General features: G+C 37.6%; 1 protein-coding gene across 1 annotated transcript in view; it reads left to right on the top strand.

Annotated features, from left to right (window-relative positions):
• Positions 1 to 1663: 1663 nt before the first annotated feature.
• Positions 1664 to 25372, top strand: part of PACRG (parkin coregulated) — a gene marked incomplete at its 5' end in the record, with an annotated part of 242625 nt that continues 218916 nt past the window's right edge. The window contains 2 exons of the mRNA XM_007454751.1: positions 1664 to 1856; positions 25052 to 25201. Coding sequence (XP_007454813.1) covers positions 1664 to 1856; positions 25052 to 25201 — 343 coding nt within the window. The remainder of the gene's footprint in view (positions 1857 to 25051; positions 25202 to 25372) is intronic.

Below are 25372 nucleotides of genomic sequence, written 5' to 3' on the forward strand. Positions count from 1 at the left end.
ACTGTGACAATGGGCTTAAAAATTTAGCAAAATATCAAAAATACAAGTCAAAATATAGTACAGATGACACTTTTATCATGAAGTTAAGTTACAAGGTAAAATTATAGGGAACAACATTGTATAATATTTTTGGAGCTGAATGATGTAACAATATTTTTTTAATTGTGCAAAATAATGTTCTAAAATGTTCTCAAATACACAACAATCCTTGAGAAGGTTGGTATTAAATATATACTTCATAAACTTTTACTATGAATAAAGCAACTTTTACAACTATTGAAGGAATATAAAGTAAAACATATCTGTATATACCTCCATTTAGGATTCATTTTCCAAGCTCCACTTCCCAAAGGGCATGAATATTCGAATCTGAGTGCTTACTTCCTTAGTTGGCTGGGTAGTTCATGAGCAGTCTGGAGACAGACCTCCTGCTTGGAGAATTGTAGGACATTTGATTCACCCGGACTTATAGTAAGCACTCAGAAATGTGGTTGGGTTGTTATCAGTTACTCACACCCAGGGCCAGGCAGGCACATGGCTAGAAACTCCAGAATGCTGGGAGACAACTGGAGGGTATGAAAACCTCCTAATGTAAAAAGGTTTCTCTGAGGTCTTGGTGGGCTCCTCACTTAATTATAAGGTGATAATTGGAAGCTGGGTACCTTTATAAGGACATGAAAATCAGGGAAATTTGCACCTCTTACTGGGAACACTGCATCCTTTGCTCTGTAGGTGTGTTATATCCACAGTCTGTCTGTTGGCCTCTTTCCATCCATGATATCACCATTACTCCTGTCACCTTGCGGGTAGAAAGTCAGGTCATGGATACTCTAGATAGTAGAGGACCCAGGCTAGAGCAAATCTACATGTGAACAGCTGCCAAAATGCCATCTCTTTTCTCTGTTCTGGAAATTTTGTTCCTGTTCCTTTCGGTGCTTGATACTATTGCAAAGATCTGCACAAGAGATCATGCAAGCATTATTGAGAGTGAAGTATATAGAAGTGGAAAAGTGGTATATCTCTGGTCCCAGAAGAAGCAGAGGAGAGTTTGGGATATTTTAATTCTGAGGGGTCAATGGTCTGTTTAGGTTCAGCTCAGTGTGTGTCTTCCCCATTTTTTCTTGATGGCACCAACATTCTACCTGACATGCAGGCTCCAGGAGACATCCATGGAATCATATTTTACCCCTTACTCTCATATTTGCCAGGTCCTGAAGAGACATATCTCACAAGAAAATATTAATGTGCAATACCTATTAGATTTTTGTTAGAAATTCAGATATTAATCTTCTTTCAACTGTTTCTTTCCCATTTTATTCTTTTATATATGTATTTTTTTCAGCATACATACCATGGACTTTTTGAATCCCTTTTCAGTATTGCCTTTGTGCCAAATGATAAAAAATTAACCTAAGAACCCCCCCGAAAAAGTACTAAAATGCTCCCAATGTAGATTATTAATGATTTTAATCTGTTAATATTTAAAGGTCAATGATTTTAACCTCATTACTACTAGATTAAAGACGTGACAGCATACTTCAGGTTGTTACGTGAGTTGGCTAATAAAATCTTCCTGAAGTTCTGAAGAACTTGCTTCTCCTAAGTTAGTGACAGCTTCACAGTTGGCCTAGCCATGCTTTGCCTCATTTTTGTTTTCACATAGCATTTTTCTCTCTCCTTTCAGGTAGAAATTGAGAAGCTGGATTACCATCATTATCTGCCTCTGTTTTTTGATGGGCTCTGTGAAATGACATTTCCCTATGAATTTTTTGCTCGGCAAGGAATCCACGACATGCTGGAACATGGGGGGAACAAGATTCTTCCTGTCATTCCACAGCTCATTATCCCGATAAAAAGTAAGTGAACAGGTAAAAAAGCATCACTCAGTTTATATGGTGCCACTTTTTGACAACTTGCTAATTAAGCAATAAAACACACAGACTGAGGCTATCCCCAGGTTTTGCAATAATTTTTATAAATTGACTTATGGGGCCAAACATCCCAAATCTCCTAATATATCCCATCATTGATATTGTGGTGCAGCTTAGCGACATAAATAAACTAAATTGCATGGGGTTTACACTAACTTAAAATGTTTCATAGTAAAGACATAAGCATTAACATTAATTTGTACATTGAGAAGTAAAGTGTATAATATACAATACAAACACAATTATATTTAGTATCTTTTATGCAGCAGAATTCATAATTTTAAGAAAAAATTCTGGAATGGAGAAACGATCAATGTTATTAAATACTTGAACTTTTTTGTCTACAGTGGATTATCTCGGGGGGGCGGGGTCTCTCGAGTAATCCTGTCACTGGCTTTATCTGTTTGTCTGTAAAATGAGATTGTGCTTCCTTTTTGTGGCCAATTTATTCTGACCTGAGTCCCTACAGACTTGTTGGCTGAGAGCACCCCTTTAAAAGTTTTTCTGAGAAAAACAAATACTGTATGCTAACACATATATATGGAATCTAAAAAACAAACAAACAAAAATGGTTCTGAAGAACCTAGGGGCAGGACAGGAATAAAGATGCAGATGTAGAGAATGGACTTGAGGACATGGGGAGGGGGAAGGGTAAGCTGAGATGAAGTGAGAGAGTGGCATGGACATATATACACTACTAAATGTAAAATGGATAGCTAGTGGGAAGCAGCTGCATAACACAGGGAGATCAGCTCAGTGCTTTGTGACCACCTAGAGGGGTGGGATAGGGAGGGTGGGAGGGAGACGCAAGAGGGAGGAGCTACAGGGGTATATGTATATGTATAGCTGATTCACTTTGTTATAAAGAAGAAACTAACAAAAATAAATAAGTAAATCCAGGAGAGAGAAAGAACTGAGGTGAAGGACAGATGAAGATGTATGGCAAAATGTTGATAACTGTTAAAGTTGGGTGATGGGTATGTGGGTTCATCATTCTCTCTACTTTTGTATATGTATTTGAAAATTCCCATATTAAAAAGTTTTAAGAAAAAAATAAAAGTGTTTTCTGAGATTTTCATTGTCCAGTGCAATGGCATCTCATGGCCCCCAGACAAGACCCTTAGCCACTTCCAGTCCAGTCTCCTCACCTAGCTGCCATCCTGCTGACGGCCCTTGAAATAGAGCCACCCTACAGTGACGAGATTCCAGGAGGGGGTTCCGGCCTCTTCTCAAGTCCAAATGGCCAGGACTGGCCCCCTCTGCTATCCCCTCAAGCCCCCAGACTCTGCCTGCACCAGAGTTGCCGACCTGCACTGTTGCTGCTGCTTCAGCTTTTGTCACTGCTGCTGATTGAAAAGCAGAGGGTGCCTCTGAGCAGGTCATGGGCAGAGGAAATCCCACCCTTTCCCAGCCAGAGCTGCCCCAGGCATTTTACCCACTGGCTCGGGGCCCAAACACCCCATGGCTTCAGAGGAATGAGCAGGTTCCTGCTTCCCCACCCCGAGTTCCACTCACTCCCAACTCCAGGATGGACCGCTGCCCAGGATGATTGACGGTACACCTGCCTAGTCTCCTAGGATACAGGGGAACCCCATCCTCACTGTCTCAGAGGTAGTCTTGCCATATGGTTTGGCCAAAACAAGAACAAAATAGTTCAACATTGGGTCATTTCCCACAGTCTGGATTACTTAATCTGATCCGTGGTCACTAGTTTATTGATTCGAATTAAGTGTCATTAGAGTTCTAGAATTTTGGCAGTTCTTCCGTCACTATGTAAATTGAGTCAACTTTAAAATTTGCTCTCATGTCTTTGAGATTTCTGTAAGAGATCTGTAACTGACCGCTTCCAATTTCCACCAAGACATAGAAAGTGAAACCAAACAAGAGGACAGTGATACCTGCTGTGAAAAGCAATGTGGAAAGAAAAACGACTCTTCAAAAGCGACTTTATTACAAACCAATTTTCCTTTCCCCTCATGCATCAGCTGAGTGAAGGGCTAATCTTTTAAAGACCTTCAGGAAGGATATATAATACTGAGTTATACTAAAACCTTTTCCAAATGTGGTTTATTCTTTCTAAAAAGTCATAATTTTTGAATATGTTAAATTCTAGTAAAAATGCTATATTTTCTAAAGATGATGCACAAGTTTTATCGATAAACAAAAAAGCCCAGAACATTCTCCCCAGGAACTATCTGGAGAGTACATTATCCTTTTCTCCTGCACCCACCAGAACAGCAGCAATACCGGAAGTCTGTTCTTTTCTTTACAATAAACTGTTCATTTTGGGATCCCTGCCTTCTCAGGAGTCTCTCCCTCATAGCCCCACTGAAAACACTGAAGGGCAGAAAGAGAATTTCTAAGAAATATTTTGATTATACCACTTACAATTAAAACAGTCCAAATTAGAGTATTGTAGGCCAAGGTGGATTGATTTTCAAGTTTATTTGATTTAAGTATTTTGAAGATACTTAAATGAGTTAAGAAAGAAGTGATGTGTTCTAAGGACACATCCTAGAGGTCATTTGCTGATGAGTGAAAACATTAAGAACTCAGTAAACATGATCTGTCAGGGAATAGTAACTATGTATGAATTTGATCATTTACAGTTCCAGAAGCAATGAAAGTTTCTCTTGGTAGATATCCTAGTTTGCCTTCCTGGGCTTCTGCTATTATATACTGATCCTGAATCTTCTAACTCAGCTTGCTTCTTCTCACTCTGTCTACATCACTGAAAGCCAAACTTTACTCAACAAAGAATAATGATTATCTATGCAAGATAATGCACTGTTCCAGCACAGTGTGAAAAGTATTACATACATAAACTACATTTTTCAGATGGAATTCTGGAAGGGAGCTACTTGATCCAGAAGCGGACTGATACACATCATTGGCATAACATATAACAGCTGTGTGTACCCTATTTTCAAAGGGTACTATTAGTAAAATTTTGGCTCATTCCAGGGGCAAAAGTTAACCTCACCATCACCAGCTAGCAGTTCTTTAACATCTTTTCTTGAATTCTAAGTCATCGATAATTAATATCTCTGAAGACAAAGCAAAATATATAAACTCCCTGTGGAGCTGTGAATGGGATTACCTGCCTATCTATTTCTGGAATCTGAGGTTTATTTCAAATAAATGAAAGGTTGATAATACTGGAATGAGAAATGGACACATTCAGTGGTTCTACAATTTCTAACATAAAAAGAGATAAGAAGACCCTTTACTTTCTGCTTCTCTCCTTGGCTCAAGACCCCAAGTGGGGTCATCGAGCAATAACGGGAACAGAGCACATTTAACACATTGTTCCATTTCTGTTGCTTTATGGCATCACTACAGGTCCTCCTCTTCCTCTCCCACTTTCTTATTTCCACCTTCTTGAGTTATTCTGGGTCAGAAACTACAAAAAAAATTCCAGTATAAAGTAGCCAGCGTTGGCAATGGAGTATTGATTGCTGAGAGCAACAGCAAAACGTTGTACACGAGGATGAGATGAGAAGGACCATGTGAGCAAAATCCAAACTGTGGATTTTAGACTTCTGTCCACTCCATCCAGTGAGGAGAACACAAATCCATCAAAATCCAGCAGAGCGATCCCAGGAAGAAGTCACTGGAAGCTGTGCCTATCGGAAGCAGAAGGGATTCCCATAGCAGCCAGGAGGATAGGAGGTGCCAAGAGCAACCTGCAGCCTCTGGGTTTAGCGCTCTCTCTCCTCCATAAAAGCAAGAACAATGACAATAACCCAGCCACACGGGGCCATTCAAAACAAGTTGCTACACACAGGGGAGAAAATATCATGAATAGTCAGAGGAAAACTGTACCTCAACAACATTTTGCATAGGATCCAGAAGAAACTTGTAGAAACGTGTTTGACATCCTCAGCATTCAGGAAGATACAGCCTCTATGAAACAGAAGCAGAAAGTTACAAGAGGAGACCAGACTCACATGAAAATAAGCCAGTGCTGACTGAGAAAAGGGAAACTAAAAATGTCAGAGCAGGATTAATGTCCCCCAAGAGGCACAGAGGACAATCAACTGCACAACCTGGAATTGTAAATGTAGCCCCCACCACCTTACGACTCTCCCTCAGAAAAGACGAGAATAAAAAAGAAGGTGAGGAAGGACTATAAAATGGAGAACATAGCACACAAGCAGGAGCTAAAAGTTATAGGGGTTCCCAAGAGGAGTCATCAAAACAACAGGAATAGAACTGATAATGGCAGAAGGAATTGAAAGAAATTTTCAGAGATGAAAAATATCCCTTATTTTGTAGGTAGAAAATGCTCATTACAAGGAAAAACATCTGGATAGGGGAAAACGTGGTACACACCAAGAAATAAAAATAACTGGGGCTAAGACATTTTTTCTAAGAGTAAATTCCAGACAGCAATGAGAATTGGAAGAGAATCACCTTATGCACATTTCATCCCTGTCATATGAGTAGCAAGACATGATGTAATAAACTGGATGAAAATTGGTTTAAAAAAAGAAGAAGGAAGGAGGAGGAGAAAGAGAAGAAAAAGAAAAGACTCACAGACTCAGTGAGCATAATGCCCACCTGCCCTTCGTACAAAGGGTTACTGTGGATGTGCTCCAACTCTCAGAGAGTAAAGCCAAGATAAGAACCCCAAAATGAGGATTCATAGTTTGAAAAGCAAGTTGCATTAAGAGCCACTAAATCTAGAGTTAAGTGTAAATAGTTGATGAAAAAGAGTTTCAAAACTGCAAGAAATGTCAAAGGATCATTTTGCAGTAATGTGGCAAAGATAATTCAGAGAAACTGGGTATAAACCTTCAAAGTCAATGGAGAAGATAAGAGCATTTAAAACAGAGTCTATATATTAAAAGAATGAAACTGAATAGGCAGCAAGGAAGTGCTGAGCCAAAAGCTCAAAGTAAGGTGAAAATCTGAAATCATATATGTCAACTATGAAAATTAACTTTCAAATTGGTTTGTGAGAAACAAAATCTGAATATAAACTCTCTCTATATATATAAAAACAAAATAATACTTAAACATTTAAAACATAAAAGCTATATCGGGGAAAATGAAGAAAAAGAAGACAGGAGTAGTTATTCAATTTTAGAAAAGTAGAACTTAATGGAGAGAAGTTTTATGTGTGTAAAGAGGATCAATTTATATTGATAAAAATGTTCACAATAAAGATGTTATTGTCATGACCCTTTGCGCAGTGCAAACCATGACATCATGTTTTAGAACAACAGTCAGCTTCTATACTGATATTTTTTGCCTCTAGAAGAAGAGTAAACCTCTTGATTGAGAGACAATAAGATGCTGGTCCTTCCTCCACTGCCTGACCTTGTGGCCTCAAATCTACATATAGTCTTTACCAACCCAAGGGGACAGCCTACTGTCTAAAGCACCAATTCCCAAACTTCACTGTGCACACAAATCATCTCCAGACCCCAGTAAAATGTAGGTTCCACATCAGTAGGTATGAAGTGACCTGAGATGCTACATTTCTAAGAAGCCCCCAGTTAATGCTGCTGCTGCAAGGTCAGGACAAGGGTGACCAGGCCAAGATTAGGCTGGGACTCCTCAGACCCTCCCACAAGATCCTGGGCATGAGAGCAAGGTGGGGAATGAGCTGGTGGAAAATAGATGAATGATCATTTCTCTTATATGTAATAAACCCAAAGACACTGCTTCATTCATAATGTGACTAATTAGAGAAATGTAAGGTTCAGTTTTTAGGCCTTAAAAGTAACCATTAATAGATTAAAATAGGTGGTATATCAGATGAGGTACTAGGAAAAGAGAACTGAAACACTGTCAATAAGGAAACAACGTTAAGAGAAAAAGACAAGGGAGATTGCAAAAAGAAAAAGAAAAGAAAACTAATGAGATGACAAGAGGAAAACGAAATTATCTGTGATGATCACAAATAAATGGGAGAAATAATCACTAATCATAAGAAAAAAGCTTTGGTGTGGAAACTTCTGTGAGAGGTTGTTCCCACTGATCGTTCCCAACAATATGGTTCTGATGAGAGCTGCCACTCACGGAGAAATGGTCAGAATCTGGCTCTCTTACCCAAACTTGCCTTCTTTCCCACTCTACCCTTCCAATATAGTTATATACAGTTTTGGATAAATCAATAATCAGTTGTTACACTACTGTGATGACATAAATACTGTTCACTGCAAATCACACAATTACTATGATTGCATTTCTTTCTTAGGCAACGTGTTTTCGTTAGCATTGAAAATTGCCTCTCATTTTGTTTGCTTGTTTCGTATATACTTACTACTTCTTTTCAAATATTTCAGGATCTAGCAAATGAATATTATTTTCCAGCTGTTCAGAGCATCGGACAACTCATCAATTTTCTTTCTTTTCCTGGAGATACCTCCTTGCACCCTCCCTCTTTCTGCTACTTCTCCTTACTCCTCCCTCTTTCATGTTTGACCTCTTTTCTTCCTTTGCTGTTTGTCCTATTTTCCTCATTTTTAAAGTGCACATCTTCCAGTAGTTTCTTGTAAGTACATGAAAGGTATATTTTTCAGGCCTTGCTTATCTGAAAATTCTACCATCACACTGTTTATTAGTTTGGCTCCACTGAAAATCATTTTCATCCAGAATTTTGAGGTCATGTCTCCGCTGCCTCCCAGGTTCTTACATTGCTTAGAAAATCTTGATGTCACTTGAGTTTCCAGCCATTTGCCTGTGGCTTGTTTCCCCCAGTCTCTGAAAGCTTTCTGGTTCTTCTCTTTATCGCTGGTAATATGAAATTTCATGTTGATATGCTTTGATGTGGCTGTGTTTTCATTCATTGTCCTGGAAAATTTCAATTTAGAGACATATGTCTTCCAGCACCAGAAACTTTTCATGTATTATTCCTTTAATAATGTTCTCCCTCTATTTTCCCTTACTTCTCTGTCTGTAATTCCTGCTACTAATATATTGCACCTTGTGGGCTGTTTCTAGAATTTCTTTATCCTTTTGCTCGTATCATCCAACTCTGTCTTACTTCTACTTCCTGGGAAATTTCCTTGACATTATCTTCCAAAAATATGATTGAATAATTTGTTAATTATCATAATTTTATTTTAATCTCATTTTTCTTTTAAAATAGTATTTTGTTCCCTTCTTTTATGAACACATTATGCTCATTCTCTTATCTCTCCACGAATATTTACTATAGATTTGTAGGACTTGGGTGTTTGTGTATTTGCTTTTTTGCTTTCTGACTCATTATATCCTTCCTTCTGTCATTCAATAACAATTACCTTCCTCTTTACCAGATTTTAAGACTTTCCCAATCCTGCATATAGATCAACAGGATAGTGTACTGGTGTACTAGTTGTGAGCATAGACTATGGAATCAGACTGCTCACCTTCTAATCCTGGCTGCACTGTTTAGTTGCCACGTGATCTGAGGCGAGTTGCTTTACTCCATGTTACACTGTTGCCTGATCTATAAAATGGGGATAATATTATGCATTTATATTTTCTCTCTAATTTATTGTCAGCCAGTGGTTTCTGTATTTTATGTTTAGTATTTTTTAAAAGTCTCACCTTATTTCTATTCAACTTTATGGTTTATAAATTTTTAATTTTTTATTGAAGTATAGTTGATTTGCAATATTGTATTAGTTTCAGGTGTACAACATAATGATTCAATATTTTTACAGATTATACTCCATTTCAAGTTGTTATAAAAGATTAGCTATACTCCCTGTGCTGTACATTATATCCTTGTAGCTTATTTATTTTATACACAGTAGTTTGTACCTCTTAATCCAATACCTCTATCTGGCCCCTCCCCCTTCACTCTCCCCATTGGTAGCCACTAGTTTGTCCTCTGTATCTGTGAGTCTGTTTCTGTTTTGTTACATTCATTCTTTTGTTTTATTTTTTAGATTCCACTTATAAGTGGTAACATACAGTATGTCTTTTGCTGACTTATTTCACTAAGCATAATACCATCTCTGTCCATTCATATTGTTGCAAATGGCAGAATTTTATTCTTTTTCTGGCTGAGTAATATTCCATTCTGTGTGTGTGTATATATATATATACTGTGTGTATATATATTGTATACACACATGTATATATATATATATATATATATATATCACATCTTCTTCAAGGCAGTTGGTTTATCTGTTTTCCTTAAGTTTTTGGTTTGTTTTGCTTTTGTATCATTTTACATTAAAAGCATATTACTTTTATTTTTATTGTTTCTCTTTTGGTAATCACAGCATGTAAAGCTATGACTTTGCTTCTGTGTGCAATTTTGAATTAATTCCATTTATTTTTATATGTATGTTTCTCCTTGTCACTATATTATAGTTTGTATTTATAGTTTTGATGATTCATTTGAACAAGATAATACATTAGAATTTACAAATATTTAGAGATTTTGTTTTCATGATTATTTTATTTATATTTATTGCTCTGTGGCAAAAGGATGTGGCTTCTCCTCTATTTACAATTTACTGAGGCTCTTATTAGGCTATAGGAATGCTCAGGTATTGTCATCATGGAGGCTGAAAATAAAGTGAATCCTCTCTATGATATAGATCTTAATATATATTTATTCTATCATGTTCTTCAGATAATTTATATATTATTTTCTCTTTCACAATTTGTGAGGTCAAAGACAGAAAATTATGCTAAAGTTTTGCACTACAAAAGCAAGGAAACCACCATATGTCTTGGAAGCTTTCAGTGGGCTAGGCACTTTCCTGGAATCATATTATTCAATCCAGCTACTATAATCCCCATTTCACAGGTGACAAAACTGAGGCATGTAAAATTTAAGAAAAGCATCCATGTCATACATTTGCCAAATGGTAGAATCAAGATTTGAATCATATCTGGATCTCCTGAGCTTCTTCTCTTCTTTACAAAATCCAGGGATGCATCTATCACTGCAAATGACTTTTTTCAGGCACACATAGAATATTTACAAAAATTAACCATATCCTAGGCCATAAAACAAGTCTCAAAAAATATCAAAGCATGGAATTCATACAAAGTATGTTGTGCAACTAAGATGCAATTTATGTTAAAAATCAATTTTTAAAAGCAATGACTAAAACATTCCCATATATTTTGAAATTGATGTATACTTTTACATACCCCATGGGTCAAATAAGAAATTCTAATGAAATTATAAAGTATTTTAACTGCACAATAATGAAAATATCACATAAATTACATATTAAAAACTTACCAAATATATTACATAAAAATATTACAAAAAATTACGTTAAAATATTTATCACATATGACATGGTAAAGCAGTGTTTAGAGGAAAATATGTAGCCTTAAACATGGTATCAAAAAGAAAAAAAGGGAAAAATAGTAAATGAAGTATCCATCTCAATAAATGACAGGAAGAACAGTAAAAGAAAGTCAAAGGAAGAATAAATTATTAGTATAAAAGCAAAATAAAATAAAAATAGAAAACAGCCATGCAAGTGAGAGCATCAAAAACCAAACGTTGTTTGGTTTCTTGAAATGATTAATAAAATTGATAAACATTTGTAAAAGCTTATAAATAAAAAATGAAAGGCAAAAATAACCAATATCAGAAATGGAAAAGGAAATGTTATACAGACCCTACAGACATTGATAGGATATCTTGATAGGATATTATAAACAACTTTATCCCTAAAACTTTGAAATTTCAATGAAATGGTCAAGTTTTTGGAATATATAATGCACAAAATTGACACCCGAGAAATAGAAAATAAGTTAAAGTACAAACAGTAGTATAACAAGTGAAGAAATTAAGTTAGTAATTAAAATTCCTCATACAGAGGTAACTCAAGGCTCACATAGCCTCACTGGTTAGTTGTGCCAAAGACTTAAGGAAAAAATAATGTAAATCTTGCACAGATTTTCTCAGACAATGAAAATAGAGAATATAGACTCCAACTCATTTTATGGTGCAACATAAACTTGATATCAACAAGGACATTACAAGAAATTACAAGAAGGAATCTTCCAGGACAATCTCATTCATGAATATCAATGAAAAATTTCTGAACAAAATTACTAGCAAACTGAATCCATTGATATATAAAAATGATAATTTCTCATGACAAAGTTCATTTTATTTCAGGAAGATAAGATTGGCTTAACATTAGAAAAATCAGTTAATGCCATTTACATTTGTGTATTAGGGGTAAAAATTAGGTGATCATCTCAAATGATGGTAAAAAGCATTTGATAAAATTCAACACCCATTTCTATTTTTAAAACAAACTAAGGATAGAAGGGAGTTCTCTTAATATGATAAAAGGAATTTTTTTCAATCAGAACAGGCTAGGTTATATTGAAAGAACAACCAATCTCCAAAATCAAAAGCTTAAAACAATAGTGACTTTAAAAAGTTCTGTTTCTCATATCTGCTACACACCTATTGCAGGTTAATGGGGGAGGTGGGGTGTTCTGTTAACTATAGTTGCTTAGGGGCCAGAATGTATAATCCTACCATGGACATTATGACTAATATATCAGAGAGTCTCTGGATTCTGTTATATTCTTTTGAAGAGTGTCAGTTCTAATTCTAATGGATAGTTAACCTGCTAAACACAAACTCTAAACTTTGTCTCCCCTGTGGTGAACAGGAGGCTAAGTTCTTTCATCTTCAGTTCTTTCACCTTCCAGCCTCTGCTTATCGTCTGGGCCTACTGAGCTCTCTCTTTCATGTGTGTAATCCTTAGAGATCAGCTAAGGTAGAGTTTTCTTAAAGGTTTTTTGTTTACCTCATCTGTGGGTCTCTACCTTCCAGGATCCCCCCCTCTAATTTTTTACATACTCTGCCAGCCCAAAACTCTGTTCTCTGATACCTCAATTAAATATACCTTCTACTTCCTTCTGCCTCAGGACACACACCTTAGTTTTTGGAGGCAAAAACTTTTCAACTCAAAATCTTACCTAGTACACTTCCATCTTGCAAGGACAGACTCCCATCCAGCTTCTGCCTACTTTCCATTCTTTGGCATGGCATTCAAGGATTCCCATTAAATATCTGGCTGCAAATTATGTTTCTGACTTAATATCTTACTCTTTCCCCTCATGCACCCAATGCTCTAGCCAAACCGATTGTGCTATAGAACTTGTCTTGCCCTTTTCTATCTTTGCTCTTCAGGGCATACCCATTCCCACACATCCTCAAATGCCTAAACGTTAAGGAAGCTTCAAAACCTACTTCCAATAGGAATTGTCCTGGAGAGCCTCTTCTGATTGCCCTCTCCCTCCCTACCCTCAACTCCAGTCCTCTCCCCACTCTGCCTTCCTATTCCCACAGAACTTTGAATTTTTCTCTCTTACGTCACTTAGAATATAATGTTAGAAAGTGATATGTCCCCACAGCATCTAATGTACTGGCTAGTACACAGTAGATGCATCAAAATATTTGCATAATCTATTTAATCAGGTACATAGCTGCTATCCATACTGAAATTTGTATAGGTGTCATGATCAAAAGTGTGAAGTGGCCATTTAGGCTTGCCACTGTACTGCATGTTATATAAAAACTACCTTGTAAGAATCTCTAATATGAAACAGCAAATAAAACGTATAATGCTTTCCATTTATTGGAGAAATTATTTAAGTAGTGAGAGTAATTGTTTATTCATCTACATTCTCTCGTGTGACTCTTTTTGTTTATGAGCAGTAACATACATTTGTGAGATGGTCTACTAGGAGGCGAGGTGACCTGGCTAAAGAATTACAAAAATATCACTGATCTACAAATAGGTCATAAAACAGTGGCCTCATTAGGAGAGCTCTAATGAGTTGAGGTCACCCAGCTATAAAGGACAAACATGCACAGACACAGCTGAAGCAATTTAAACAATACCATTTTCAAAAGCAAAATGGTATTTTTAAAGAATGCCCAGTGGAAAAAAATATACCAAGTAAGAATAAAACATGCGAATCTGTATCACGATACAAAAATTGTTTTGAGAATTCTATTTAATTAGAAGGGAACAAGTCCAATTGAACTGCATTATCCTTTATGATCTAATAATTTTACTTATATCACTTGAAATTTTCCAGGTAAATTATTTTAAAGGTGTTAAAAAGTAATGATTTTTTAATTTAAGAAGAAAATATATTATTTGTTCTAAAAATATGGAAAAAATTCGTGTATTACTTAGGATTATTTTGGTTACAAGACAGAAAAAGAAAACTAATTTAAAGCTTCATAAAGAATTAGGTTTGCTTAATAATTCATATAACTGAACAATCCAGGGTCTCATTTCAGGATTGATTTAATCTGGTGGCTTGCCAATGTCACTCTTGTTCTGTTTTATGCATGGTCATCTTAAAGCTGGCTCCCTTTTTGGCCTCAGGATGCTCCAATCCTGGAACTACATGCTTGCTTATTTATACCTGTAGAAAAGAACAAGTGCCATTGTCCTTTAATTTCCAGAAAAAATAAAAGTCAGAGGTGCACTGTGATTGTACCACATGTACCAGCTTAGAACTATCGCCAAGGGGTATGGAACACATTGACTCAATTAACCCAGATCATGTAAGCTACCCATAGTACAGGTTAGTGGAAGTGAAAAGAGGTAGCTTCTCAAAACACAGTGAATTCTATAGCAGAGACATTTACTGCACACCAAACATCTATCGCCTCCTTAGCATTTCTCAGTTATGCAGTTATGCGGACCATGGGACTCTGCAGACGGGCTGTGAATGGAAGAAACGAGATGTGCGTTCCCTTCAAACCAAGCATTTCAGAGCCAGTGCACAGTCCTCTCTCTTCCTCACCGCCATGTTGACATGAACTGGGTACCTACTATGAATGAGAAATGGTCCTTTTCTGTGTGAAGCCACTTAGATTTTAGGCTTAGTCTATTACTACAGCAAACTTTACCCCTACTGACCAATTGATATTCCCAAATGAGAATTCATAGCTATTGAGGTCAATGGAATCTGGAATCTTAAAGCTTGAAACATCCATTTTCTGAGAAAGCTTCAGTAGGTGGTGCTAAAGACCATGTTTCTCTGTCCTCTCTGAGGATTAGTGTGGCCACTGGAGAAGCCATGGAGCTGGTTTCTGGGTTCTAGTGCTGGCTCTACCATTTTGTACAAATTAGTCTATCTCCTTGAGTTTGGGAGATTAGTCCTCATCTCCAAAACAAGGGAATTAATACATACCCCAGATAGTTGTTGTGACCATTAAGGGAGGTTGTGTAGAGATGCCCAGGTCAGGTGATAAGCAGGTTCTTAATAAGTGTCGTGTTGAATATGAGCAGTCATAGCCAGGTGGGGCTGTAAAATCCAGCTACCTGATGGAGGCTGCTTTCTCCTTTCCTCTCTGTCCATTTCTCTCACACTCAATCTGTCAATTGCCTACTGCCTTTAATTCCCTAAAAAAGAAAGTCATAATATAAAAACTGGTGTCCGTCTACATGATGTCCTATACATAAATAATGTGTTAGTGGATGCAAGATGATAGCATTCTGAGGCAGAGACTAGACATTCTCAGAAGTATTTAAACAGTTACCCGGTCACTTGCCAGAGGAAAAATTCCTTCTGGACCTGTGAGGGTGAATAAAGATCAGGCCTATCCCTGTATGAATAGGGAAAAAGACTCAGAGTGATCCAAAATAAAAACAATGAGAATGGAGATTGCAGCTGTCCATGCCAGAAAAACACAATAGAATAAAAGAGAGAAAGAGCTAACAATAGCATTATTGCATTTTCAAACTGAGTTCACCACATATTGGCTGTCCCTTTCCCATTCTCAAATAAAGAAACAAATTCTATCACTCTTCCTGTATAGTGTGGTAATTCAGAACAAGTGCTCTGAAGTCAGACTATCTGGTCAAAATTCTAACTGCCACATACGAGCTATCAGACAAGTTAATCACTTTGGGGCTCAATTTATAAAACTGAGATGAGAATGGCACCCAACTTATGGTTAGTTTAGTGGTTAAATGAGATAATGCATTTCAAGCTCTTAGTAGAGGATGTAGTGAGTGATAAATTTTATCATCATTATCATCATCATCACCATCATCATCATTCTCTTTCTGGATTATGACAACAGATTTTGGACACCCAGGCTAAAATCTCCTATTGTTAACTTCCTCCTTCCACATGAGAGCTGAACTCTAGTCAAGGAATAACACTACTGCAGAGTGTTGCTTGCTTTTTCAGAAGATACCAGGAAACCCAGCTCCATCAGGATGACTTGTTCCCCAAGAGCAAACCACTTAAGCTCAGGTCCCAACAGGTGTCTATTTTGCTCAAAGTCCACGCTAGAACCTGTGTTCACTGTGCAGCACTCAACATTCCTCCTGAGCAGGCTCCAAGTCTGGCCCTGTTGTCCACCAGGATTTGGTGGCATGCTGGGAAGAAGTGGGGGTCTAACCATATGAGCACAGGCCTTGGGCTCGTGCAAACCAGACCACAGCTGGTCACTAACTAACTGTGTGGTTTTGGTAAATTAATTATTTCATCTTTCCCAGGGGATTATAAAACCAACTGCCCAGGCATTATGTAAGGACTGACAGATCATACAGGTAGGAAGTTTAGCACAGTGCCAAATCAAGGTGGTAATAATAGTAAATTATTATTTTTACCTCCTTGGTGTTCCTTCATGGCCATGTCTTTACAGACTTCCCAACTTTGGGTCATCAAAAAATTGACAGATTTGGATTTTATAACTTTCATCCAAGTTACAGTAAAAATGTTAGATGGAAACTGGACTAGGTCAAGTATGGACCACTGCAGTATTCCAGTAAGGACTCTGCAGGTCGATACCAAACCACCAAGGCATATTACTGAAATTCAGTTATGTACACGGTAAGGAAAAAAGAAAAAGCCTAACTCTTCAACCATTTCTGTATCTTGCCTACAAGAGAGTTCTTGCCAGATGCCTTGCAATACAGTCTGTTTGTGATCTCTTTTATGAGTAAACTTGTTAGAATGCATGAGGTAAGCCTGGCCTGACATTCCGAAAAGCTCACTCTGGCTCCTAGAAATCACGCTGTTGTCCTAGGAGCTCTCAAATCACTTGCTTAAATAATCAGTCCTAGAATTTTACCAGATATCGATGTCAAGCTTAGCAGTGAGTAGTTTTTCAAATTCCTTCTTTGGGGAGGAAAGGGCAGCTCCTTTTAGGAAAGTGATGTATTTACCCATCTTCTATTTTGTAGCACAGCGCTCAACTTTCTTGTTTTGTGAAAAGCCTGTGTGTGCTGTATCGTTCTTCATAGTCCACTGCTTCTGTCATCTTAAAGCTGGAGCGAACTTAGACACCTTTCCTCAACCAGAGGAAAAAACGTAACCGCAATTTTTAGAAGCAGTGCCTGCTTGTCACAGCACATTGTCACTTGGTTTTACTCTGAGAATGGCACCAAGGCTGGCTAACTGCTTCCTTTGCTCATCATTCCATCTGTCACCCAACTCCTTCACGCTGAACTGAGCCAGTAGTGTAGGGACAGGGGAGCAGGGTGCTCCAAAGAGACAAAGGCTCCTCTGCTTTCTGACAAAGCAGGGTACTGATAAGTTTACTCTCGGTTACTCTTAGAGGCTTCAGTATGTATGAGAGCAAAAACAGGCCAAAACAGGCCCAACCTTGGTTGCAAGATTGAAGAAGAATGTGTTGAATGCCATTGTTCCTCAGGTTCCTTTAGGTCTAGAAAGTTGTGAGTACTAAACAGATCGTGCTACTGACTATAATGTTGAGACCATTTTGGTAACTGAATATTTTCATTTATTTAAGCAAATAATATTAACTGTGTATCTGTCTTTAAAACTAAGTGTTTAACGGAAAGAAAGACCAAACACTGTCACTGAACACTAAGTTGCATTCTATGGTCCTAAAGTCAGAATATATTCTTGTCTATCAAAAAACAGAAAAAGTTAACCACTTGTAATAACAAAGCTTTGATGGAAAAGTCTGAATTTTGCATAAAGATAATTCCTTTCTGTATGAGATGAGAGAAAAATAATGCTTTTTTAATATAACACTCATTGGAGAACAATGAATGGAAGAAAAATGGTAACAATTATGATAGGCTTACTCCATGTATATAATAGCTAAGCTAAGTCTCTGATACTTTAATTGAGAACTTAGGCCACATCATATTTATTTGTATAGCAATTGAGTTCTGTTTTGGAAGGAGAATAATTTCTACAATTTTGAAACCTAAATTTGGTTTGAAAACATATTTTGAATTCATTATATTCAGAAAACTAAAAATGTGTATGGTTAGTGCCCCTTGACTAGCAAAATTTATATTCATTTCAGTCTAATTCGACTAACATGATACTGGGTGCAGCAATCTCAATTATTAATTAAATATTTTAACATCAGAAAAAATAATACTTTAAGACATCTATAATAGGCAAATTCATAGAAACAGAATGTAGATTAGAGGTTACCAAGGGCTCAAGGGGAAGTGAGTAGGGAGGGGTTTTTTTAAAGAGGTATAGAGTTTCTGTTTTGTGTAATGGAAAATTTTGGAAATAGTTAGTGGTGATAATTGTACAATACAGTGAATGTACCTAATGCCACTGAACTGTACATTTAAAGATGGTTAAATAACATTTTATATTATATATATTTTACACAGTAAATTGAAAAATATATCATTTAAGATATCAAAATAAATAAAAACGATTCAAACACTAGTAAACCTAACAAAAGTATACAGAATCTACTTGGAAAATACTATAAAGCTTTTCCGAGGAGTTTAATAAAAAACAAGAACAGTTGAAGAGATACATGTTCCTAACTGGAAAGATGGCCATTTCCCCCAAATTACTCTCTAAATTTATTGGAAATTTTATCAAAGTGCCAAGCATACTTTTTAACCTGAGTAAATTATTCTAAATTTTCTCTCAAAATGTAAATAGTTAAGAATAATCAAGAAAATATTGAGAAAGAATAAGGAGACAGGGCCAGAATTCTGCTACATTAAAACATATAAATTATAATCATGAAGGATAATATTTTAGGGAAATATGGAAGATATAAAAAAAGGTATTTTTTAATAGAATAAAATCTAGTGTCTATATATGCCAATGGATAAGATAGTCTCTATTGTATCTGAGCTTATAAATCTCCAGTATTTACTGTGTTTACATTCTATTTTCAAAATGAGAGCAGAGTGAAAATACACTTTATAACCTTCTTTTTTACTCACCTGTGTCTTATAAACATTTTCCTATTTTAAAAATATTTTCTACTATATGACTTTAATAGCTATAATTTTCCATTGTATAGGTATACCAGATTTTACTTAAATAAGCCAGTGTTTTGGGGAACATTTAGATGGTTTCTAATTATAAGTAATACTATTGATACATCCTATCCTATAACTCTTTCTGCACAGCTGCATACTTCCTTTGAATAGATGCCCAGAAGTAAAATTGCTGGGTCAAGTGTTTCATGAATGTTGCTATAAAACGATTGTGATGGTTTACAATATGGTACCTAGGAGAGTGCCTCTTTTCCCAGACCTCTTTCCATACTGAGTATTAAATTTTCAAAAACTTTTTGTTAATATGATATTCAAAATTTTAGAGTAGTGTTTCATTTCATTTGATTATCAATGAAGTTGAAAACTCTACAATAGTAATTGTTCACTTGTATTTATTAATTTGTGTATTGTCTATTTATATTATATGCCCATTTTTTAAATTAGCAGTTTCAATCTTTTATTGGTTTGTGGTACTATTTGTATATCAAGGATATTAACATTTATACCATATGTCAAAAATATTTTTTAGAATTTATTGTTTGCTTTTACATTATGTTTGGTGTATCTAATTTTAAAAGAAGTAGAAATATTTCTATCTATTCCTGATTCCACCATAGTGAATCATAATCTAATAGTAGAAAATGTTCTCACTTTGCAAAAAATCATAGCAATAATGGAATTTATGCTTGAGAAAATCATACATGTAACTTACAACCATCTAAGATGAATGTTTTACTACTTTGACTTTAAATTATTTTTTCCTTATTCTTCAACAATTTCTATACATCTGGAGGCTCTATCTTGTTGATTATACTTGAAAGCAGTAAGCAGTACAACAGAAATCTAATTTTCTGAATATAAAGGTTCCCCTGGTTGATCTATAATGTCAGTAGATTTCTCATGTTAAACCCTTTTCAAAACCTTAAATCTTGAGTTCAGAGTCCTCACTTAAATCTTGACAGTTGCTTTCAGGCGCATCAACACAAGAATAAACACATTTCTTCTCTTTCAAGCTATAGAATCATATTCTCTTTATATCTGTTAACATACTTTTTCAAAAGAAAAGAACTTTGTTTCAAAAAAAAAAAACCACCTCTTTTTTATTTAGTTCTACTGGGACAGTAAGAACAAAAAAGACTTCCAACTTAATGGTATATCTTTTTTTTTTTTTTTTCCTTGCGTTATGCGGGCCTCTCACTGTTGTGGCCTCTCCCATTTGCGGAGCACAGGCTCCGGACGCGCAGGCTCAGTGGCCATGGCTCACGGGCCCAGCCGCTCCGCGGCATGTGGGGTCTTCCCGAAACGGGGCACGAACCCGCGTCTCCTGCATCGGCAGGCGGACTCTCAAGCACTGCGCCACCAGGGAAGCCCCTTAATGGTATATCTTAATTCCCCTAGAATGAGGAACAAAAATAGAACTGAGGAACTGAAGTGGAAATGGGCAATATAAAAAAAAAATCCCTCTTAGATGAAGTTAAGGGGCTTTTCTAGCACATACCGTGGCTGTATTTCACAGCTACTGCAGAAGTTTTAGAGCCAGTCCCTGGTCACTTAGGATGCCTCAGGGTTCCATTTTAGATGTCATTAAGAGTAACAGTTGAAGCGTTTTACTTGTCAGTCTTTGTCAATTCAATAACACTTTTCACAATCATGTTAATTCAATTGGTGTTGCAATGAGATAAAGTAATTATTTCTTAATAGCTATTATTACTATCCGTGGTGAAGGAGATTATTAATTTATCCCCAGGTGGGGCTTCCCTGGTGGCGCAGCGGTTGGGAGTCTGCCTGCCGATGCAGGAGACACGGGTTCGCGCCCCGGTCCGGGAAGATCCCACATGCCGTGGAGTGGCTGGGCCCGTGAGCCATGGCCGCTGAGCCTGTGCATCCGGAGCCTGTGCTCTGCAATGGGAGAGGCCGGAAGATCCCACATGCCACGGAGCGGCTGGGCCCATGAGCCATGGCCGCTGAGCCTGCGCGTCCGCAGCCTGTGCTCTGCAACGGGAGAGATCACAGCAGTGAGAGGCCCGTGTACCACAAAAAAAAAAAAAAAAATTTATCCCCAGGTGATCAATTAGCCATATGTACAGGGATAAACCTAATCAACAAAAGTTTGATGTCATTATTACTCATATATATAAAAAGGTTTACTCCTTAATATATTCTATATGGCAAGACTCTTCTCTAACACTGGTAGTAGATGAGCATACTTTAGCCTGTTTTATTGCAAGCTTTGGCATGTATACTCTAAAAGAAGGGCACTTGACAAGCCAGCATTCAGTAGGCGCTACAGCCACCAAAATCTTTTCTGCAGTCACCAGATGGACTCTACACATGCTCAGATAGCTATCTCTTCTAATACTTTCAATAGGTTCTCCTACTTGTGACTTTATAGTGTCAACAGAAAGGCTTTCTTGAAAAAAAAAAAACCCACAAAGTGGAATGAAATTATATACACTCAATTTAATTTATTTTAATATATAAAAAATTAAAACAACAAACTCATGTAATTCTGTTTCGATGTCTAATCCTTCCTGACTAAGCAGTTTATAAAACATTTAGCTGGATGTGGCTGTGAGTCCTTTTTAAGAAGTGGGGTGGGATAGAGGGACGAATAGTAAGAAAAGACAGAAACCCAGGATTTTAGACATCTGATTCTATTTGGTTGATAAGACAAGACAGGACCTAGGGATCTTTTAGCTTGGGGAAAAGTACTCTGCCTCACTCTCCTTTTATGTACATCTGCACATACTCACATCCTTCTTCCCGCCATTTCTAAATGATCCCAAGGAAAACACATACACAATGATAGAAGCATTTGGAAGACTCTGCTTCTTTGCTGTCTTGGGCTTTGTTCCCACGTGGCTAAGTAGAATTTTATCCCTATGAGCTGGAGTAGACCTTCTAAAAGAAGTCCTTTATCCAAGAGGGGGCAATCTAGCATGCTGTTCCCTCTCCTTCATCCTAATAACATCTACTCATCCCTTAGGTCCTTACCTGTGTCTGGGAGCCTTCCCTAGTGTGTAGGCTGGGCTGAATGCCTTTTCGATTTGCTGTTTAAATACCATATCCTTCTTATGAAATCTCAACACACTTGTAGTATTTGTTCAATATCTTCTTCCATACTATATTGTAAGCCCCAAGGGGCTGAGTACTATAACTGTCTTGTTCACTTCTATATCTCCAATTCTTAAAACAATAACTGGTGCATAATGCATTCTCCATAAATATTTGATGAATGAGGATTAAGTCAACTAATATATGTAAAGTGCTCGGTTTAATTCCTGGCATATAGAGGTGCCCAATACATGTTAGTTACTAGTATATGAACCATCACACAGATCTGTGCAGTACCAAACCCTAAGCATGTTGAGCTTCATTGGTAGACGTTTTGAAAGAATGTCCACTGCCCATAATACTCAGAATGACATTTCTGCAGGCTCCCAGTTCTCTTCCGTTAAATGAAGTTGCGTCAGTAAAGCAGGGATCAATAACCTCTGGCTTCCTAAAAAGACAAAACAATTTTAGCTTGCATAAGACCAGAAGAAAGGACCCCCACGACCACTACAAAACACTCTACCTGACCTTCCTTCTCCCTCTCCCACTTCCCATGGTTCTCTGAAGCTCTGCTCTTGAGCATCTCATTACTACAGCTTTTAGGCTAAATTATAGCATTCTATGTTTAGTTATTTCTCAGAATATATGGTATGGTCTGCAGTGTGTCTAAATGCTGTAATAATGAGCCATCATGCAATCAAATTCCATAGTTATACTTAACTTGGTTCCTTGCGTTGAAACTGAGCCTTCTCTATTCATTGTATTTCTGTTTGCTTTCAAACCAAACAGGAATGTACTCTGAACTGGACCAGAAGTTGTGGGGTTGCCCTGAGGTGTTTTCATACCTCAACCCCCACTTTTTTGCTGGGGGGGATGAAGCTGACCACACTTTAGTTTTAAACACTTCCTAGTGATTCCAAAGAGAATAGCTGTGAAACCACTAAATGATACCTTATATTCTTGTATTTTCAATTGAGAATTTAGTTTGGTTCAAACTTACCTTAAGTGTCACCCTTGTGCCTGGCTAGTTTGTACTTTATTCTGTAGGAAATGGTGTGCGGGAGACTCTGAACTCTCTGAGCAGGTAGAGAGATTATCAAATACGTTCTAAGAAGGTGAATCCAGCAGCAGTGTGAAAAGACAGGTTGAGGGAGTGGAGAAAGACAGAAAGAAGGCAGGTGGGTTAGGAAGGTATGGCAGTTCTCCGGTAGAGGAGTTCTAAGGGCCAGAATCAGAGGATAGTTGGAGAGGATGGAGTCCCAGGACCAGGGGAGAGGTGGTGAGGTTGGAGACCCAGGACCAGAGGAGCGGTGGTGAGGATGGAGCCCCGGGACCAGGGGAGAGGTGGTGAGGATGGAGTCCCGGGACCAGAGGAGAGGTGGTGAGGATGGAGCCCCGGGACCAGGGGAGAGGTGGTGAGGATGGAGCCCCGGGACCAGGGGAGAGGTGGTGAGGGTGGAGCCCCGGGACTAGAAGGGTAGAGGTGAGGATGGAAGGAGGACACAAATTCAAGAGCTACTTCAAAAACAGAATAAGATGACTTTGCAACATGAAGAATGCAAAAGGGCTGAGAAACAGATTTTGACCCTGGATACCTGGGAACCTGTTTGTATCAATACTAAATATGGGGTAAATAGGTAAAAGGTAAAATTTATGGGGGAAACATCTTTGGAACAAACTGAATTTGAGGTGATCACAAGACGCAGGCTACTGGAGATGTGAGCTGCAGTTCAAGAGCAATGTTAGGACTGCCTCAGAAGTACAGTGACCGTGGTGTCATTCCTTTGGATGGACTGGTTCCTTTTGTCCCTCCGTAAATGGCACATGCTTTAAAGTCATAGTCAATTTTTTCTTTAGAAGGTAGAATATTACAAATAAGAGCCTCTGACTTTGTCCTGAAGTAGTCTCGGGCATTGCAATTTATCAGTCACCACCTTTGACCTTCTGTAACAGATGCTTCTTATGGCTTTTCTATTTAAATCATAGACATTTTGGCCATTTTAGAAAGTAAATAATAGGTTCCCATGGTTAAGGACCAAGAAAGTGTGTGTGGGGGGAGTTGGCTGTGTTTATACAGCCAGTTATCCATGTCCTTGTCCCTGGGCCGCTGCAGCCCCACTGGAGCAGGTTTCCAGGCCCTGCACTTGGGGGACACCAGGTAACTTACTGTCTCCTGTTCTATCTCTGCAGTACAGCTTGTTACTGTGCATTCAGAATTGTTCTTTAAAAACATTTTGTATGCCTTTGGTATCTTAGTTATATACAGTTAATTCCTTTTAAAGTTCTGAACATTAAAAATGTTTGCTTTTCTTCCCTACTTTCTCGAGAGTCTAATTATAGTCACTTTATGGTCACTTCTACCAACAATGTTCTCGAAGTTTGTAACCAGTCTATAGTTTCTACTCATATACAGCATAACCAGTCTCTTCTTCCCCCAAAAATGTTTTTTCATGGCAATAGTTTTAAGCATAGCATGGATTGCTAACTGAAAGGGATCATTGCATAAAAAGTTATGTGTTTTCAACCTCCATGGGATCCTTTAGCAACACGAACTGATCTTTTACCTTTCATGCTACTCATCTGTCACCAGCCTCTTCTGTGAAGGACAATGAATTGCTTTCTTAGGATTGATGAGGAATCAGTGCAAGTCGGGAGAACAAATAATACACAAACACGATCCCGTTTATGGCATTAATAGTGCATCATTCAAAGCTGTAATAAGCCAGGCTCATCGCATTGGTGATCCCCAGTAGAGTACAGTTTAATTAAGTGGTCTACGAGACGACTTCCCTTAACATTGTAGAAATGAATGCTTTCTATTTTTGGCTTGTTCCTTTTCCTACTGTATAGATGCCTTGAACCTCCGAAACCGACAGGTCATCTGCGTCACTCTCAAAGTCCTACAGCATCTGGTTGTGTCTGCTGAGATGGTGGGTGAAGCTTTGGTGCCCTATTACCGTCAAATCCTCCCCATCCTCAACATCTTTAAGAATATGAATGGTGAGCTAATATCCCAGAAGTCAAAATGTCTTTTAAGCACTAAGAAAGGGAGTGGTTTGAGGTAGAGTTAATTAGCAACACACTTAGGATTTATTATTGCATATAAAGCAAGATCCATTAGGAGATCTAAATAGCATAACTCCTACCTCTTCTCCTGCCACTCCCTAGGGA

This window comes from Lipotes vexillifer, unplaced genomic scaffold (genome assembly GCF_000442215.2).
Source record: "Lipotes vexillifer unplaced genomic scaffold, Lipotes_vexillifer_v1.1 scaffold1230, whole genome shotgun sequence".
Lineage (NCBI taxonomy): Eukaryota > Metazoa > Chordata > Mammalia > Artiodactyla > Lipotidae > Lipotes > Lipotes vexillifer.